This window comes from Cyprinus carpio, chromosome A8 (assembly GCF_018340385.1).
Source record: "Cyprinus carpio isolate SPL01 chromosome A8, ASM1834038v1, whole genome shotgun sequence".
In the NCBI taxonomy this organism is placed as follows: Eukaryota; Metazoa; Chordata; class Actinopteri; order Cypriniformes; family Cyprinidae; genus Cyprinus; species Cyprinus carpio.
The window spans coordinates 23366494-23388316 of NC_056579.1; the positions used below are offsets into that span (position 1 = coordinate 23366494).

At 36.5% G+C, this 21823-nt stretch overlaps 1 protein-coding gene across 6 annotated transcripts in view; it reads left to right on the forward strand.

Annotated features, from left to right (window-relative positions):
• Positions 1-21823, forward strand: part of LOC109094668 (histone-lysine N-methyltransferase PRDM16-like) — a 207043-nt gene that overhangs the window by 63308 nt on the left and 121912 nt on the right. For all 6 annotated transcript variants that reach the window (XM_042762873.1, XM_042762874.1, XM_042762875.1 and 3 more), the window contains exon 2: positions 4428-4777. In XM_042762873.1, coding sequence (XP_042618807.1) covers positions 4428-4777 — 350 coding nt within the window. The remainder of the gene's footprint in view (positions 1-4427; positions 4778-21823) is intronic.

Genomic DNA, 21823 nt, shown 5'->3' on the forward strand with positions numbered 1-21823 from the left:
ATTCTGTCCACCCATCTTGTGGCATGAAGTCTGGTTCACATTGCAGATAATTATATATACCGCATATATATTCCCAAAGCAAACAATCTACAGATCTGAAAACACCCTCAAAATTCTCCTTAGCAACACTTTTAACTCTTATAACTTAGATATATGTTTGTACCTTCTGAAAAAAATAAATATGTTTTGTTCATCAAATATCATTTAATTCACTCTTTCAGTGTAGCTATCTGTTGGTACACTACAGGCTTTTTAACGGGAGTATTTAATAGATTTTCCAACCCTTTCCATGGCTGTTGAAAATTTACTCGGGTCATATGCCAAAAATGAGAAGGGGGAAAAAGTTTTAATGGTTTGAAAACACTTTTGATTCTTGCAAACAGCACCAGATAGGCAGTGGTTATAAAACTTTAACTGATCTGTGAAAAGGGGAAGCTACTACTGGGCCACATGTTCTTAAGTTAATTGCCTGGCTGCTTTGAGACTCCTATGAAAATCTGATCATTAAAGAAATTGGTAAAACATTTATTTGCCCTCAAAATCTCAAGATGACGCAGGATCTGTTTTTAAAAGCTTTTCATTTTTTACTGTGGAGCTTTTTTTATGAAACACTCCTTGATTGCTCAGAATTGTTGGGTTTTAAAAAGGTTTTGTCAGAAAACATTTGCATCTCCAGCCCTGAAACAACTTTTGCATACTGTAAGTGACCATGGGAAGCTACAACATAGTAATTACCAATAATGAAAATTCTGTCATCAGTTACTCACCGTCATGTCGCTCCAAACCCATAAGACTTTCGTTGGTTCTTGCAGTAGCTGAAAGGTGCTTGCACAACATGCAAAAAAAATAAACCTTGTTGGATCTCATGCTTTGAGCAAGTACTTTTGTGCTTCCGCTTACCATTTTATGTGCTCTACTCATGTGCGTTAATCAATGCTTTTACTTAAATAAAGCCTAAATTAAATCTGTTCATCATATAAACTGATCGTATCGCTTCAGAGGACTTGGATTAAACTGCACGATTACACATACAGAAGTGTATGTTGGATGATTTTTGTCTTTTATGATTGGAATGTACTGTAGAATATTACAGAATGTTACAGAAACTGTTCCCATCCTTGCAAAAGCAACATCTTAAAAATAAATAAATAGTACAAAAACTCACAGTATCTTTTCTTTCTAAACCAATGTTTCATAATTAATGATAGAAGCTCTAAAATTTACCTGACCTAAATATTTACCAGAATACAGATGCAGTGTGAAAATAAGTTGTACAGTAATAATTAGCACCACAGAACTACAGAAGAACCATAAAAAAACTAAGTGAAACAAATTGTTGTTACACTGTGTAATGGATTTCTTTCTTTCTTTTTCTTTCTTTCTTTCTTTCTTTCTTTCTTTCTTTCTTTCTTTCTTTCTTTCTTTCTTTCTTTCTTTCTTTCTTTCTTTCTTTCTTTCTTTCTTTCTTTCTTTCTTTCTTTCTTTTATTTATTTTGTGACATCCATTTGAGTGAATCACTCAAGTTCCATTAATAATATCTTCATTTGTGTTTCGAAGACGAACGAAAGTATGGTTTTGGACTGAATTAATAATGACAGATTTTTCAATTTTGGGTGACTGCAGAGAATTGGTTGCCTGGGACGATGATCAATTATGCAGTTTAGTGTTATTATACAAAATAACTGACCACAGAATGAGTGAAATATTTCAGAGGGTGGAGTAATAATGCATCTGATTAATTTTGTGTTAAAGATCAAACTTTCCAAAGCTTTTCATGGAGAGCATTTCTTCTTGTTCACTCTCTCCTGTTCTTTCTCTTTATCTTTTAACTGCCTGGGTGAAACCGCTGTTGTTTGACTTAAAGCCAATTTAGCAGTAACTACAATTTATACTTTTTCATGGCTTTGCTGTTGCTTATAAGTAAACAGTGTTTGAATGTGAGAGAATGCAGTTTGGAGTCATAAACAGCGCTGGCAGGGGGGCTGAGTCTGGGTGACTGGAAGCACTCCTGGTGTAATTGTGGCCTAGTTAGACCTGATTGCTGGTCCTGTGTTTGGATAGCAAACTGCAGCGATGCTGCTACAAATTACAGCAAGTCCATCCATGTGTACGTGCAGAGTTGTTGTCATGGAGTCAAAGGCGTCTTGTGTCCCGCCTCAAAGCTCGCAGAGGAAATTTAAGAACATCGTTTCAGGTGATATGTGCCAGGCCGTGTGTTGGAAAAGAGACTGAATTTGGGTCAGTCCGCATCTCAAAGACTGACAGCTCCAGCTCTGATGGTCCTTGCATGATATTAAAGGGCTTGCATGTGATTTGTGCTTTGTGATACAAGAAAAACCAATTCAGAAAGACAGAAACTATTTTTAGCCGAGTTGTCCCTTTTGCAATCGTGAATGATAAGTACCGTAATTATTCTGTCAAGCAAAGATTGACAATAAACATAGATGGCTGGCAGTGGCGTCAGGCCACAGGGTCGTTTGCTGCCATTATTTGTAAAATGATCAGACAGGAAATGGCTGACTATGAAATAGACGGCATCTTCTCTGCTGCGGCCTGTTTGAGTCAGAAATCATCTAACTAAGCATGCATCCTTCATGAGTGTCTGTTTTCTGGTTTAGGCAGAGAATCCTATTCACAGATCAGTGCATATCAGTGTAGATATTAACCAGCAATAGAAAAATGAATGATTTGGTTTGAATCATTCATGCTTGCTGCAATTGCTCGGTGATGTCAGTGGTCTCTTGTTGGTCGGTGAGGCGGAGTGGTGAAGAACCTGGACTTGTGACAGAACGGTTGCTGGTTTAATCTCCACATAGAATGACCCTTTTTTTGCACATACTTATGGTTAGTAATTTGAACAACCCATAACCCTACAGTTTAAACTTTAGCACATTAAATATGCCACATCATTTGTGTTATGGATATAAATGATATCTATGTTTTGTTGAGAAGGTGTGCTGTTACTTTTCTAAGTGATTTGTCTTATGATTTCTGCTTTGTGGAAAATGAAAAGGTGGGCCAATAATACTTTAATAAAACAAAAATCACAAATAATACAAGTCTTACAGCCAATTTATAACAGAGCTACAATCCTAACGGCAAGTCGTGGCCTATTGGTTAGAGAGTTTGACTCCTAACCCTAAGGTTGTGGGTTCGAGTCTTGGGCCGGCAACACCACGACTGAGGAGACCTTGAGCAAGGCACCGAACCCCCAACTGCTCCCAGGGCGCTTCAGCATAAATGGCTGCCCACTGCTCCGGGTGTGTGTTCACGGTGTGTGTGTGTTCACTGCTGTGTGTGTGCACTTTGGATGGGTTAAATGCAGAGCAAGAATTCTGAGTATAACGGTATAATGGTTATTCCATATACATAGTAAGGTTTCACAAAATAAAACAGAGCAAATAAAGTGTAATGATATTAATAAAAACATTATTCTTCCGCCAAACAATGTAGCTCATCAGAAACCGTTGTGGTTCCAACAAAGTGGTTGCCGAGCAACACACAAATGTAAACAAAGGTGTATGTTCATAGAGTAATTTACAACAGCTTCGAACTTGGCTCAACCAATCAGAATCAAGGACCGGAACTATCCGTTTCATAATATTTATTCTAATATTCTAATTCTTTAGAGAATAGGGAAGTTAACACCACAACCATTACAGTAACGACACAAATAGCTTTCAGAATTTTTCCCAGTTGATGACACCACTTACATTTTCGTCCTCAAAAAACAACAACAAAAAAAAAAAAAAAAAATATATATATATATATATATATATATATATATATATATATATATATACACAAATGTTCAAAGCACGAGATGTTTTACATCCAAAGCAAGTGATTGTATAGTTGAAGGGATAGTTCATTCAAAAAGGTAAATTTTCTTATAATATCCGCCCCACCACAAAACAATACAACACTTCTGCAACAACCTTTTACTTATATTTGCCGTGGAACACAAAAATGACTTTTAAAGAAGTTATAGCTCTTTTTCTAACAATTCATGGTGCTGTGTCTGTTAAGCTCCACAAAAATGAATAAAACAGCACAAAATTGTGTGTAGTAGGCAGTGGTTTTGATAAGAAAGATACAGTGCAAGATTTCTAGGTTTACGGTGATATTTGTGGTCATTTTTGAGCCTGAAACACATGGTCACTATGGACTGTCATTACACAGAAAACAACTGCATGTATAGTCTTCATGCAAGTCTTCATACATGCAAGTTTTCCTTTTGTGTTCAACAGAAGTAAGAAAATCATAAGAGCATGGAGTGACATGAGTTTACATTTCTGGTGCAACTATCCCTTTTACAATCAGCGAATTTAACATGTATGGAGGGATGAAGCTGAAGAACATTTGGCGTGCTTTGCATCTCTTTATGCTGCTAACGTATTGCAAATGTCTCTGTATTGTCTTTCAGATGAAAGTGAGGCAGTAGACAGCATGTACGACACAGAGCCCAATCTCGTGACTGGCGAGAGCGCAGAAGAGGAGACAGAAGACAGCATCATGTCCCCCATTGCTGTGGGGCCCTCCTCTCCTCAGCCCTGCAATGAGGACTTTACTCCTAAAGAGGGCTCACCCTATGAGGTGCCCGTCTACATTCCCGATGATATTCCCATCCCTGCCGATCTGGAGCTCCGTGAGTCGTCCGTTCCAGGGGCTGGCCTAGGAATCTGGGCCAAAGTCAAAATTTGCATGGGAGAATTCTTCGGACCGTACAACGGACTTCAGAGTGCCATGGTGAAAGAGACCACTTATGGATGGGAGGTACGTGGAGATGAGATGGCATGCGTTTTACATGTTGCTTTTTATTAGCTTTCTCCTGAAGTTTAAAATTCTATTTGAATTTGAAAGAACTCCATTTCAGCCCTGTGCCAAATGGTTTACTTGAAGTGTCCATGCAGTCTAGTGGTCCTCTTTCAAGTATGTCCATACTGGTTTGGCTGACTTCTAAATGTTCTAGGACCCAAGAACATTACGTCCAAGCAATATTACTTCACCAAAGTGTGGACTAGTAGGAGGTCTGCAAGGGTCAAGTGCACCATTTGAGACAGAACCTTAGTTTAGACTCTGAAGATGAACAGAGACTTCAAAGATTCAAGGGCCGATTTGAGTGGTGCAAGTCAACCCTGAGGTGACTAGCTAGTAGCCTGTGGGAAAAACGTTAGAAAGGCATTATGGGGTAAAGATGTTCATGTCTCTGTTTTTTTTTTTTTTTTTTTTTTTTCATTTCTTTTCCATCCTTTCCTGAATTTCATTTAATGGTAATTTTCAAAACGCTGATTACTGGAGATATCAGCTTTTCTCCTCTGCCTACATCTATTAGAATACACTCGTTTGGTCACGCCACATGATACGAGTTATGGTAGACGCGTGGCATTTGCGTGGAGCCATATTGAACTATTAATTTTCATTTCAACATGACATCGGAGGATATTGAAGTTGCTTCGGAAAGCTCATTAGGGCACATGCTGATTCCCCCCACATGACTGATCAGACGTGAGCCGCTCTCTCTCGCTGTACTCTACTCCACTGATATATACCATTACACTCATTACATATGAGCAGCGGCAACCAGAAACGTTGTCCTGGGCCCTGTGATGGAGGGGGCCCACTGAGGTCCTGTATATTATAGCCTACTCACTGGGTCTGAGTAAGAGGAGGGCCACCCATAAGAATTTATTTCTGAAGAATGTTGGCCATTTTTTTTAAAATGCTTTCAATTTCACTATTTCTAAACTCATTAAAAAAAATCTCAAGATTTTCACTAAAATCAATGCAGAAAAAAGTCTAATTAGATTTTTGGAAATGCACACTATGTTAATTCACTCAGATGTCTTACTGAACGTGTAATAAGCATATAAGTGCATATTATATAGGTGCTAAAAACAGGCAGCATGAAAGATTGTATCCTATCGTGCAATGGACTTGACTTATAATTTTTATTCCAATGAATGAACTGGGAAGTAATATTAATTTTTACGATTTTTAACATCTCTTAGAACCATGCTAAAAGTTAAAAAGATTTATTTTTCAAATAATATATTAATATATATATATATATATATATATAAAACATTCCTCTGAGAATATATATATATATATAAAACATTCCTCTGAGATAATAACTGGACAGCACTTGGTGAATTAATATACAGTGTAGCATACTATAATTATATACTGCATACTTTTTCACATACTTTTTTTTTAATTAATTGGCAGTATGCAGTACACTAGCATTACAAAATTAGCCACTGAAACGTAATAACCTGTGGAAAGGCATCCGCTTCACATCGTGCTTTCATACAGGAGGATTTTTTCTCTCAAGAAATTCATATTTCTGCTTTCGACATGCCTATCTTTATTCTCTTGCTGCTTTGTGTTGGAATCTCCACTAATGATGCTCATCAGAGTCCGACCCCAAGAGAAAGCTTCTCTCTCTCTCTCTCTCTCTCTCTCTTCTCTCTCTCTCTCTCTCTCTCTCTCTCTCTCTCTCTCTCTCTGCCTGACACAACGCTCAGATTTCAGCCCTAATTTACACGCTCAAGTACTTGGGATTTATGTTTTATAAAGAGTACACTCAAGGCCCTGGTTGACAGCATAACGATTGACAAGGAGCACATCTATGGGTATTTGTTCACACACACACACACACACACACACACACACACACACACACACACACACACACACACACACACACACACACACACACACATAAGCACACACTTGCTAAAGACCAGAGAGACATCTGTTGGACCATCTGTGACGAACCATCTATAAAAATGATACTTGTTAGCAGCTGCCGGGAAGCGGATGACAGTGTGTCGCCTTAATTTTAGGATATTCTATTCAATTGAATTATTTCTCGTTTAGTGATTTTTTTTAATGTCATTTTTCTCTTTTAAAATTCTTTCTCCAATCCTAGCTTAGTATGCAGACAGCTAAAAGTAAAACAAACAAACAAACAAAAAACTTACTGTTTACATAGTGACTCTGTGGCAGTTTCAAAACTGTTTCTGTTTGTTTGCGAATCCTCACACAGCAACAACCAATAGCGTGACTTTGGGGCGGGGCTATCTGTTTATCCAGCCAATGACAGGCAGGGGGAGTGTTTGGGAAACATTTTTGCATTTCTCTTTGTTGCTGCTGATTGTGCAGAAACCACACACTTCACCTTTAAGGGCTGTCATGTGGCAGTTTTTTTGCTCAGCTATGCTTTATGTTACGTCTTAGGGCATTGTTTTACTCAAAAGAAAAATGAAAACAATCAATCCCTAAAACATCTGCTAAATGTAAAATGTGGAAAAATAAATAAAACACATCTAAGCCGCATCCTGTCTGCCCCGTTCACCATGGTTTTAGGGTTCTGTGCTCTTATTAGTCATAACAGTCTATAACTGCTGTCCCTGTGGAGCTGGACTCGGCTACGTCACCACACCGCCCCGACCCTTAGACAAATACACAGAAGAGAGAGAGCAGAGCAGCTAAGAGCAAAGAGAGCCAGAGGTGTTAATAGAGCGGGATTACAAAGCGGCCACAACGGGCCAAACACAGACAGATATCCACCGAGTGTTTGGATGAAGGATGTGCTCAGAGCTCACATGGTTTCTCATGACTGCAAAACATGCATATGCCATAACCAATGTCATTCTCTGGGTTTCCGTCTGTGGTACAATCATGACTTTTTTCATATTTTAGGCTACAAAAGGTCAAAATACACACATAAACACACACAAGACGTAGCTTTTTGGTTGATTGCAGACTTCACTGTAGCTTTATTCCAAAAACCCAGTGAGCTGCCTTGTTGTTGACTGTCTACACAAGAAAAGAACCTCATAAGTGAACTATCTGAAATGCTCTACACAGACAGTATCTCCACACACCACACAAAATAAATTTGCTAAGTTAACTTGGGTTGATATGTTGCTAACTCAGCAACAAAAGAACTCCAAAGAATAATCTTAATGAAATAATTCAATACTTCATGACACTAATTAACTAAATAAATAAATAAATTAATTTATATTAAATGCAGTTTGAAATTAAGACTTTATATGTAATTTCATAATAACATATAAATTACATATACTGTTGACTTTGACATATGATTAAAGTTTATTGACAAATAGACTGTCAAGCATTGCAAACTAAAATATACATTAATACTATTTCTATTGAAATGTGTATGCAATGTATTCAAGTATGTTTGTAATTACATATTTGTAATGATGAAGTTACAATATAGTTCTTTTAAAGCATGACAATCTTTCTTTTTTTCTGAGGAACTTAGCAAATGCACATTGTACACACTGAATATATACTGTATAGCCATATATATATATATATATATATATATTTATTTATTTATTTATTTATTTATTTAGGAAAGCTACAAATGCACATTTAATATAGTTAATATCCCCTTCTTTTTCTTAGCTTAAACAGCTAAACCAGAAAACTGGTGTGTTTTATTTCAACAGGATATAACACATTTCTCTCTTCTCATCTGGTATTTCAGGGGGATTCTTTTTTTCTGAGCTCATGGCTAAGCATTTTTTGGATCTCACTACATACAACAGTCATGAACATGCCTAAAAACCCCGTCTTAATAGGCAGCTCCCTAGTTTATTGGACAGAGCCGATGTCTGAGAGTGTTTGCTTGCTGCTGCAGGTGTGGGTTAATGAGAAGAGGCTGCAGGTAGAACAGGAAGTGCTCTTCTGTCTGCCCCCCAGGCTGTCCTGTCTCGACTGAAGAAGTGTTAACTCAGATTCATTTCAGCGAGACGGACAGCTCAATCTCCAAGGTGCTTAGCCACAGGGCTTCACTCCCAGAGACACTCTCTCTCTACCCACAAAGCACTCCTCAGGAACAAGAGACGGAGCCCGTCTATTTAAAAGTCATTATGATTCCCTTTATCACAACATATTATAACACCGACCCCAGACACAGACGCTTTCAATCAGATTTGTTTCTGAGCGGGATTCTGGGGGCGCGGTGAGAGGAGGGTTTATAGCCAGTGGCCCTGTCGATTTAGGGGGTGGATGGTGTGAGGGCACTAGCTGGGGTATTGACGGAAGTGCCGAACACACTACAGAACGTGATGTGGGACGCTGGCAATCCAACGTGAGATGCTGTCAGATTAGTTCCATAGGGGACCGCTGTCACCGAGCCTGTGTGTGTGTGTGTACGTGTGTGTGTGTGTGTGTGTGTGTGTGTGTGTGTGTCTATTGCCAGACATGACTAGAGGGGACAGAGTGAACACAGGACATGTGTGTCTGTTTCTGAATTATCCATCTTCCTTGAGACAATGACTGACAGGAACAAGTGCAAGAAAAAACAAACAAAAACATTAGAAACAAAAGTTTTCATAATTTGTTCACCCATGTCATTTCAAACTGTAGTTTCTTTCAGTTGTGAAACCAGTGTTATATTAGTTTTAGCTATATACTATTATGTTATGTATTCATATCTTGAATCAGCTTGCATTTTTATTTCATTTATATTTTATTTTTAATTGTAATGTAATTTTTAGTCCTTTTGTTATGTGCTTTTGTCATGCATTATTTTTGTAGTATTTCTATTAAATTTAATTAGATTGAATCATTTAATTAATTTTATTAAGGGTTTAGTAATTTTATTACTTATTTTATTTCAGTTAGTTTCATTGTTTTTAATTTCCATTTAAGTGTTTTATGTGTACTTTTTTCATCTAATTATTTTATTTATTTTTTATTCTATTCTATTCTATTCTATTCTATTCTATTCTATTCTATTCTATTCCAATGACCAAAAACATTTTTAATAGTTTTAGTTGTAGTTAATAAAAACTGAACACAAAAGAAAAAAAGGGACAAGATTCAATGTCAGTAAATAAAACGTAAATTATATAATGTTCACAGGAATGAAATACCAGTTAAAATATAATTCAAATATTTTTTGGACTTCCACCAGGGAAGTAATACTTAAATTATAATATGCACACTTCTGGCATTTTGTGCTATAATTATGATTTGTATTTAAATGTACTTGAATTTGTGTGCTTTAAGCTTTCTGAACAGTTTTATTTCACTCTTCCTCTGGTGCATGCAGGACAAATCTGCTGATCTATTTCCATGTAAATAAAATGAGCAGCCTCAGTGAGTATTTTAAGCATTGAATAGTTTATGTGGGTGGTAACACTGATAGATATTTATTTCAACAGGAATTTTTTTTGAGGAGACTCTTTACTCAACAGTGAAACAAAAGAATCAATGTATGAGGGAGTCAGAGAAGGAGAAAGCTTGCGATGGCATTTCTTCAAAACCCAGATAAATGATGTGTACACATGCCGTGCCCTGCCAGTGTCAGCGGGTGTGGTAGATTCGATGTTAAACCCAGTTTGACCTCACTGATGCTGTTTAGTGTCATTTATCATAAAGTTTCTGTACCCATCCCTTATGTCCTGATTAACACTGTCAGAGGTTTAAGAATCTTAAGAAAATGCAAGGACAGACCAACATGTAATAGGAACCCGTTCTAAGAATCACTGGATTCTTCCATGCTTGAGTGAAACTGAACAATCCAGTTATAAGCTGGTAAGATGCCAAAGACTGCAGTGAATTTTTTTTTTTTTTTTTAAATAATTATATATATATATATAATTTATTATATATTATATTATTATTTATATTTTCTAACAAACCAATAATAATTATATATATATACACGTCAACTGTTTTGGGTGATTACCATCCCTCAAGAAATAGCACACATAAATAAAATAATAATAAAAAAAAAAAATAGCAAGAAAAACAAGTTTCTAATACAGGTCTAATACAGACCCTCATATATATATATATAATAAAAAGAAGATGTTTTGTACTCTCTGTATGTAATGAATAACCTCTTATTGATTTTGCAATAAATAAATAAAAAGTGAAATCTGTTACTGATTCGACTGAAAGATGTTTTGTACTCTCTGTATGTAATGAATAACCTCTTATTGATTTTGCCAGTTGAACTTAACAGTGATTTTACAGTACATGAAATGTGTACTTCACCATTAACTTCTGATTCTGTTTCACATGACCTGCGGATCTCCAGACCATGACTACAATCTGTTTTCATCTCAATGGCACAAATCTTCAAAGGCTTTGACCTAAGGATGACTTTGTTGCAATGCAAACTTTCTATTTACCTTCATGGCACAAGGTACTTTTCCATATCAGCATTATTCATCCAGCTGAAAAAAAAAACTCACCCTCGCCATTTTCTCATATTTGCCGTGCTGTTGACTTAGTGATACCTGGTGCTGGAAGCGTTCGCTTTGCACCTTTGGTCTACGTGACAGATGTTTGATTCTCCATGGTTGTTCCTCATATTTTTGCCCGAATTCCTTTGTTTCCTGATCTGCCTCTGACAGGCAGGTTTCATGCCCGTGGTTGACTTTGTTTGTCCTTGCGCTAACATCCCTCTCGACTTGAGCGCCACGCCTCGGCGCTATCTGTCCTGACCCTGCCTTTCACCTCTCTGTTTGCCAGGCTTTGTGCTGAATTTTTGAGCTGCTAAGCATTTGTGGAGATACTCCATCTGCACAGTTACAACTTGTCTGCTCAAATTGTTAAAGATCTTGTGAATAATGTACAGAGAGGTTGCTGCAAAGGTGAGCAATGCTAATGGTTTTTGAAAAGACTCAGAACAACTGACAATTAGACGGGCCATTTAAAGAGATGAAAAAAAAAAGTTTAACGTTTTGGGGGGAAAAAAGTATTGTAAATGTTCTTAATTAAGTAAATGATGCCACAATTTTCTTTTGAGGGGGGAACTATCACTTTAAAGTGTCACTTAATTCATTAATTTTCAGACCATAATGTCCAGGCTCATACATTGTGCAAATATTCTCACTTTTTGACCCACATGGTACATATGTCTCCTGACCAGCATAAACTAGTTTTACATCATTGAGAGCCAACCTTTGTTTATGCACAAAGAGAAGGCTCAAGTCAAAAACAGTGCAATACCTTCCACTCACATTCATTTTATGGAGGTTTTAAACATGCCATTAGCCAATTTAATCCAATTTTCCCTGTTTTCAGAGCACTTGAGTAGGACAGATTACACCTAATATTAAACATATGGTCCATGTTGCTGCGTCTAAACCAAAGGAGCATTTTAGGAGCTTAGAAAGATGCCTGCCTTCCTGAAGTCTTACCGAAACATTGTCAATTATTCGCAGGAACACAGTAATTGATAGTGGGAGAAGCGAGCAGCAAATTAAATGTCAAGATTTATTAGTGCATTGATGCCTTATCATTTGTTCATAACCAATTACCCCATCTGTTAATTAATCTTGCACTTTAATGAAAATCGTTCATGCAGCCGGGCGATTACAAGGTCTTTAATTCGGTTTTCTCATCTTTTCCTGCACTCCATCTTGCTTAGCATTGTTAGTGGTGTTTGCTAAGGCAAGCATCTCAATTAATATTGTTCATACTTTATTTGAACAAACCAATAACCCTAAGTTTTAAATCAGAAAAAGTGGGTGATCTATGCTCTGTATGCATTATTTACACTGATTTGTGATGCATGCAAGTTTCCCAACCAAGTACCAGGTGGATCACCCAGCGACATTAATCAAACATTCCCGTAACCTCTGTTTCCATCTGGGTACGAGCAGGTTACTGGAGGCCTGTGAGTTGTGCATGCAGTGAAAACCCATCATTCATGCGTGTGTTGATGAATTGGCCCATCACGGTCTCTTGTGCCCCGAGGCCGCTGCAGACACTGCCTTCTCTCTCCACTACACTGAATGATGACGTTTGTCTGGGATGTTTACGTTGCTAATTACAGTGATATTTTCACATTGGAAGTGTGTATTTGTCTCTTCGTCCCGAAGTTAATCAAATTCGCATTCAAGTCAGTGTTTTCAACAACTTGGTGTTTTCTTTACAGAAGCTAAGATCAATGGCTCCTACAGTCTGTTATAGTTTGTACTAAATAACTCATTTGTGCTTTTGACACAGGGGCATTGTCAGGAAACGGTGTCTTTCGTAGATGAAAATTTCAAAGAATTTTTTTTTATGTATTTAATATGAAAAGGTTAATGCTGAAGCTCATATTTCTAAAATCTTCTTAAAGTTCTAGATTATTTTAACCCTGTCACAATGAGTTTGGAATTCATGTTATTTATCATTTAAAATATACACATTCGGTGTGCACAGTAGTTTAAAAAAAAATAACATCATTCTCTTTCAAAATTTTGTGCACTTTAAACAATTTAAACCTGTTACATTTTAAGCACATTTAGATTAAAATTACACAGATAAAAAAAGTCTTCAATAATATAAAAAAACCTCAAAAAAAAACAAAAAATCCTTCCTCCTCTTCATTTTCTTTTCTTTTCTTTTCTTTTCTTTTCTTTTCTTTTCTTTTCTTTTCTTTTCTTTTCTTTTCTTCTTTTCTTTCTTTGTTTCTTTCTATTATTTATTTTACAATGACCATTCAGTCCTGTTATATTCAAAATGTTTTGGGGTTGATTGTTATGGGGCTGTAAGTGCGTGCTTTTTTTTAATGTATTTATTTATTTTCTTTTAATTTTTTTTTGCAATGTCCATTCAGCCCTGTTAAATTCAAGACGTTTTGGGATTGATTGTTATGGGGTTGTATGTAAGTGCTATTTTGTAATGAACATTCAAAACATTTTGGGGTTGATTGTTATGGGGTTGTAAGTAAGTGTTTTTTTTTTTTTTTTTTTTTTTTTTTTTTGCAATGACTGTTCAGCCCTGTTACAGCTAAAACGTTTTGGAGTTGATTGTTATGGTGTTATAAGTAAGTGCTTTTTTTGTAATGAACATTCAGCCCTGTTACATTCAAAACATTTTGGGGTTGATTGTTATGGGGTTGTAAGTAAGTGGTTTTTTTTTTGTTTGTTTTGTTTGTTTTTTGTTTTTTTTTCAAATGACCATTCAGCCCTGTTACATTCAAAATGTTTTGTGGTTGAATGTTTTTAAGCAGATGAAAAAAACTGATGAATGGAGCTCTGTTTCCTGAAAGTTGCCCACTGCTTTTATTTTATATAATACATTGTACATAAATACAAGCTTACATCATAAAATAAATGATCTTGCACTGTCATTTAAAATGTATATGGAAAGTCTACATATGTAAGATCCACCATTCCTTAAATGAAAAAAAAAGGATGTGGTTAGATGTGGTTAAAAAAAGTGTAGTTTTCATCCTGGACACCACCCTCTTTTTGTTGGCCTTGAATGTTTTCAGAACATTACAGCCCAAAATAGATGCACAATACTGTTTTGATTACCAACCATGATGGCAATACAAAATACAATAAATTCATAACCAGACCAGCATAATAACGGTTTGAAAAAAAAAATAAAAATCTTTTAAGTCATTCAAAGTTCAGCTCTTTGTCATAGCTAGAGCAACACTCAAGCGCCCCAGGTGTGCCATAATGTGTGTGTCTCTCCAGAAAAGATTGATGTTTGAGTGTTATTCTTTCCTCAAGACGACGATGTGAAATAACAGCCATTTAGGAACCCAAAGACAATGACGACATTCTGTATAACTGTGAAGAAATGTTAAATTTGTCATTATTCTGGAAAGGAGACTTGGCCCACTCACCAGCGCTCTCGTCTTTTTTTGAAACCCAACCGTGTGTCAAGTTGTGGTTGAGTCTTAGGAATAATGACTGTTTCTGTGCTTGTGTCTCTCGGCAGCTTAACCCATCCCTTTAAATCTGTCCTCCTTCTCTGTGGGACACATTTTTCACACTAATTTCCATCAGTGACACCACTTGCTTTTCTAAAGAGTTTATTTAAAGATGACCACGGGTCCAAGGCCAGTGATATCATGCATGTATGTTATGCCACTGAAACAAAGTCAGCGGGAAACGTCACCCACCATGTTTTCTTAATGGCTGCCTTGAGAATAATTGTCAAATCAGTTTTCATATTAAATATTTGGACTAATTTCTTTGTAAAACATATTTTTTGGAGTTTCATTACTACACTAATTCAGTAAAACAAACCTCATTTGTTGAGAAAATATCAGTGTGTGTCAGACGTCTAGTGCTTGGAGGGCCCAAGTCATTACGAAACCTGTTTGCTAATAGGATCAAAAGAATCTTTCTTTCTTTCTTTTTTTCTTTCTTTCTTTCTTTCTTTCTTTCGTAAATGCACTAAAATAAGCACTCATTGAAGATATTCACTTATTGATGATATTACACAGAACTATGTGACGTGAGGTCATGAGACATGCTAATCACGAGGTGCTCAGTTTTCTTATATAACTAAATTTCTTTGTCTTTGCTTGATATGCAAGAACCAATGAGGTTTGTTCTTGCATGCCAAGCAAGCAGTTTTGAGCTTCCACTTACAGAACCATGTTTGATGTGTTCCATGTATTTGAGTTGATCAATGTTTATGTGGGAATAAAAGCCTCTATATAATCAGTTCACATAATCACAAAAAGCAATTGTGTCTTTTTGAAAGACTCTGGTTAAACCATTCAAAAGTGTAAGAATTTTGGTAGAATGGACTTTTAGTGGGAGGGAAATCTTCCTGATTTGCTTAAAAATGTTTCGAAGATGAATGAAATTCTGGAACAACATGAGGGTGAGGATTTTCTTTTCTGGTAGAACTAACCCTTAATCATTCGTGAATTTGAGCTGTGTCTCATGGCTCAAGGCTGAATGTATCAACGGCTGAATGTATAGAACAAGATGCAAAGTCACTAAGTATGCACATGGCTTGATAAGTCAAAGACACCATGCTAAATAGCACTGAGCAGATATCGTATGAAAAGTATGAAATGAGCAATGTTGATGTTTCTAAGGCTTTTTGTGTTCTCATAGTGCACTACCCTCTGCTGGAGAGGGCTGAAAATATTGAATGAGGTCAAATTTCAATGCATACATGTTTATAGGATGGAGAAGAGTCTGTTGGGGGCATACATGGGGTTCAGGCTAAAATTTGTCTTACAGTCAGGCTGCTCTGGAACAGACTACTGCACATTACAGTCCTCCATGATAGATCACTGGAGGATACAAACCCTGGCAAATACAATGACAGACTCCTGAGAAATCAGCAAGCACAGATTCTTGCAGAAACCATACGCATCTACATAAATGCATACTGGAATCTTACTGGAACAGGACTGACAAGTCCATGGGATTTTACAGATGAGAGTGGGACAACATATAAAAGCTGGGATTAGTTTAGCGACACGCTAACAAAATGCTAAGCTAAAAAAACCTACAGAATCTTTCAGCTGCTTCATGCGAGGAGCCCCATTTGTGTAGTATAAGAGTTGCAGGCAGCAAGGCTGCTTCTCAGGTTTTGAGACAGCTATTTTCTGTCTAGTTTTATCTTTCTTTCTCTGTGTCATTGACCAAGTCTCTCCTCTCCTCTTCAGTGTCTCTTGAGCTCTTGGACTTCATAGCGTCTGATTCAGTCTTATCAGTGCAGTAATTTAGCCCTCGCAGCTTGGGTTTCTGTCAGCCAGCCCTGGCCCATTGTCTGACACTGCTGTAGTTTAGATAAACCCTCAGACGGAACAAAGTCCGTCTTGACCTATACAGACCCAATCGCACTTGTTTCCCTCAAAACTAATTTCTGCTGCTTTCAGGCCTGGGAGAGCATAAGACGGGGATGAACGGGGAGGGAGGGAGGGAGGGAGAGGGGGAAGGAGAAAGAGGGGATTTAGATGGCTGGCTGCCCCTGGCTGCGCTCTTCCACGCGAGTCAGTAAAACACATCCCTCTTCATAATGAGCTGCTTTGAGTCTCTTCATACTCCCATGCGGTACAGAGCAAATGACCTTCCCCATAGTAAAGAAAAATCACACACGGAATCTCAATAATATCTCAGTTGTTTTTCTTAGACAGCAAATATCCCAGTAATCATTCAGAGGAGGATCTCAACAATGTCTCAGACTCTGCTTAGATTTGCCTGCATACCAAAACCTGCGATCACTGTCACTGATTTTAATATGAACTTGTTTCTCTTCAAATTCCTTTTTTCTTTATTTTTTTGGAAGTGTTATGCATTGAGATTGTGCTGAAAAAAACCCATAGGAATGATTAGAAGCAAAGTGCACTTATAGTGTTACTTATTTGATTTGATTTGATTTTTATTCCATGGACTAGAATGATTTTTTGACAATGCAAAGCATTATTTATTTATTTATTTTGAAGAATTATGCCAATAGGTTAGTAAAATTAATTTACTTTGCAGCAAATTTAACTGATGATACATTTATTTGTTTAGGAATGATGGCTGATGCATATTTTAATCCTCAAGCAAAAAGCAAATTATTGATAACTGTTTTACATTGCAAGAATTTGATTTTTTTTTTTTTTTTTTTTTTTTTTTTTTTTTTTTTTTTAAAGGGCTAAATCAGGTATAAATAGATATCACATATGATTTGAATTCTTAGCAGCCCATCCTGGTTTTGGTCACTTATATATATATGTTGTCGGGTATACAAAGGTTGTTGGGTCTCGGGTCTGATCACCTGTATTCTTGGTCAAATCCATTCGATTGAGTTGTTGGAACCAGTTTATGCACCTGCAATTACATTTCTGTCTCCACTTTCAACTGTCCTAGCTTATTCATATTCATTATTGAGATGAATCTTGAAGTCTCCTGAACACAGTGGTATCTCAGGGAAGATAAGAATAGAGTGGAAGCTGGTATAGAGGAGGTGCATTAAAAGATCTCTTTTTATTCACTGTCATCTTTCAACTTGATTAGCACTTGAAGATGTAAATCCAAAATCCTGTCTGTCAGGCTGTCCCATCAAAAGCTCCCTGAAAGGAGGAATAGAGTAGAAGTGGTTGAGAGAGGCCCTGCCTTGAGTGGCTGGTCAGGCTCGGGCCGCCCACTCCAAGCTTGTCAGGGTCGTCCTTGAGTCTGCCTGAGCGAGGGGGTTCCCAGGGAGATGGAGTCTGCTCACAGACACACAGGGATTAACTTTTCACATGGCTGGGGGTCCGTGCCTCAAAAGAGCTGACAAGCAAACAGCTTTATTAAAAAACAGAGAAGAAGAGAGGCTGAACAGGAGGGAGTGACAGAGGAGAGGGAGAATTCTTCACATGACGGTCCTGAGAGAGGATTTCGGCTTGCTTTCTTTCTTTCCTTCTTGCTTGCTTTTGTTTAAATCTAGGATTTTTTTTTCTCAGTGTAGTTGGTGCACAAACAGGTGGTCAAGTCCAAAAAAAAAAAAAAAAAAAAAAAACGTATGTTTTCAATAAAAAAAATAAATAAAATATAGCAGGAATAATTTCAGGAAAAAAAAAATATATTGTGAATAATTAAGCATGCATCATAAAAATTAATTATTGACATTTTCAAATTATTAACATTTCCATTAACTCTAAAACACAATGCAAAATTAAAAATATAGGTAAAACACCTGTACGAAAACAAACAACAAAAACAACAACATACAAACAAACAACAATATTCCTTAACATTAATACAGTACATTGTGCCCTATTTTTACAGATTATTTATTTATTTATTTATTTATATATTTATTTATTTATTTTAAAAAAAGTCTGATATTTTGACACAATTTATTTATTTATATTTCCTAAAACATTAAAAAAAACAACGATTAATTAAATATTTGTGTACAGGTAGTTTACTCTATAAGGAAAAGTCTGTAGAAAAATTACGAGTACATTTCCTATTAACATTTCTGAATATGTTTTACCCTAAAACATTACACAATTCAATGTGTTATTCAAAGCAAGAGTAAAACACAAAAATCAATCAATCAATATGGAAAATTCCTTCATATTAACATAGTACATTGGGCCCTAATTTTATGAATATATACAAAGGGTAATATAACCAAACAACTATGATAAGGTTTCACATCACCCTGTAATGGTTTAATTAGAAAAATAAAGTGATTTATTTATTTATTTATTTATTTTTAAAAAAGTCTGATATTTTGACACAGAAGAGTCATAATCATGGTCAAATGACCTTGGTAATTGTTTTAGTCAGGGAAGCTCTGATTTATTCAAAGACGACTGATTCCTTCCATAAACAAATCAGCACAGCAGCTGTAGACAGATTGTTTTGACTCCATGTGATAGTAGATCGGGAAATCAAGTCTGTTTACGACAGGCACTTAATGTGGCCCATGGCCAAGAGCGGGACAGGGAGGTCAGTGTGTAGGTAGTAGAGTATAGCCTTTCATTGCTACGGACAGATAACTCTACCTATCTCTGTTCTAACATAACCACAAACCTGACTGCATTTGAGACACTAGTTACAGATCTAGCACATGTGCATTAGTTTTTTTTTTTTTTTTGATTTTGTAAACAATTCAAGTTATATTTGAATACATGCTTAAATATATGCAAATCACAGTCTACGTTTTGCATAGAACATTTGGGTCACAAGTTAGTGTACACAAGTCAATAAAGTAATTTTGTTTTTATTGAATTAATAGGTTTTATCATACACTCTCAGAAAAAAAGGTACAAAAACTGTACTGTCACTGTAGTAAAACTGTCACTCAGTACCAAGTGTTGGGGGTAACACATTATGAGTAACACAAATTACAGATTACTTTTTTCAAGTAGCTAGTAAAGTAACGCATTATTTTTACATTACATTTACATAGAAATATCTGAGTGACCTTTTCAAATAAGTAATGGAATTTACTTTGTTTTCCTATTTATTCCCCGACAGCTCTCCTGCTGTAGGTGCAGAGGCGCTTCCTTCAGCTCGACGTTTATTCATTTCACTTTCCATGTGAAAGGGCCTTTAACAGTTGCCAAAAGTATTACTACTGTTTTTTTTTTTTTTTTTTTTTTGTTATGAAAAAAAATAAACAAAAAACAACAACTAATAAGCAAGCACAGCCCAGGTGACAAAGGCAATGCAAAAGTAATGTATGCATTACTTTCCATAAAAAGTAAGTAAGTAATGCAATGAGTTCCTTTTTTAATGGAGTAACACAATACTGTAACACATTACTTTTAAAATTAACTTTCCCCAAAACTGGTGGTACCCTTTCAAAAGATACACCTCTGCACTTTATTTACCCCTGTAGGGTACATATTAGTACCTTAAAGTTACACATTAGTACCATATTAGTATCTAAATTGTATATTTTAGTAGGTACCGGCCCAGTGACAAAATTTGTTGTTCTGATGATGCACTTCCATAGTTATGATCATTGTAAATCTATCTTATATATATATATATATATATATATATATATATATATATATATATATATATATATAATGTACATTCGTAGCACTATACTTTGTGTTACTTTACTTTGATATTGAATTAGAAAAATAATCAACACTGTTGTGAGGGTCTTTTTAATTCAGTGGCTGAATTTTCCCTGACTGCTGTTACTTTTTCCTCTTTTGCGAAGTTGTGGAAACAACAGTGATTATTTTTCTTTTGTTATCTTTTATTGGAACAAATGGGAATGCAAAAATCACCCAATTACCCAACTATGACTACATCCACTTCTGTGAATCCCGGAAATGGGAAAAGTTTCCACTGCTGACTTACATTAAGAGTATAGATCTATAAAATGGAACTTTTTTTGATTTTGACTTTTTTTGGAGAAACAAATGGGATATTAAATCAACCTTGCTCGAGATTGTGGCCTGACAATTACATATTCAAATTGTTTTAATTAGACTGACTCCCCCTGAAAGCCTTTGTATAATTTGCACTCTGGCATAGATGGGAAGGATTTGGTGAAACACTATAGGCTTCTTGTGACGCCCTGGTGAAGTTCTTAAGAATCTACAGTTGCATGCTTGTTGGACAGTTATAGCACACCTCTCATAGTCTCCTCTGCCACGGCCATCACATTTCAAGATAAAACCCTCTCAGTCTTCCGTCCGGTCACTGTATCCCGCGCAGGGCGGCCATGCACGGCTCCTGAATGCTCCTGCAGAAAGCTGATCTTCTCATGGCCGGCAAGCAACACAGCAACAAGCAACAATCTGCGTTTTCTTTTCTCAATGCACTTTCTCTGCTTTTTAGTTTTGGGGATGTTACCTTGAGAAGTTACAATATTGTGTTTTATCATTGTATTTTATAGAATGTAATAAGTTGATATGGATTTAATTTTGTTTATCAGCAGTTCTGAAGTTTTTAAAGGTGCTGTGAAAAAGTGACATGACATACAGCCAAGTATGGTGACCCATACTCGGAATTTGTGGTCTGCATTTAACCCATCCAAAGTGCATACACACAGCATTGAACACACACACACCGTGAACACACACCCGGAGCAGTGGGCAGCCATTTACGCTTTGGCACCCAGGGAGCAGTTGGGGGTTCGGTGCCTTGCTCAAGGGCACCTCAGTCGTGGTATTGAAGGTGGAGAGAGCACTGTACATTCACTCCCCCCACCTACACTTCTCGCCGGCCCGAGACTCAAACTCACTAAACCACTACACTACCACCCCAATTCTCTAACCACTAAGCCACAAAAAACACATTTCACATACTTGTTCCAATGCAAAAAAAATACAGAAAACATAATTAAACCAAAAAGCAAAAATGTGCTTTCTGTGTCGGAATGTCTGGTTTTGTTTTGGTCTGTGAGTTTCCAGCAACTGCCAATTGACCCGATTTGACCAATCATAACACCAAATAATTTTGTTCGACAAACAAACCAGACAGGAGAATAGATTGACGTCGGTGGACTTGAGCTTGAAAAGCTATAACTAGAAAACTATCAACAGATGATAAACAAACTACCCTCCTGAAATTAATTCACTATAAACCCTTTCTATAACAATAAAAAATGAAAAGA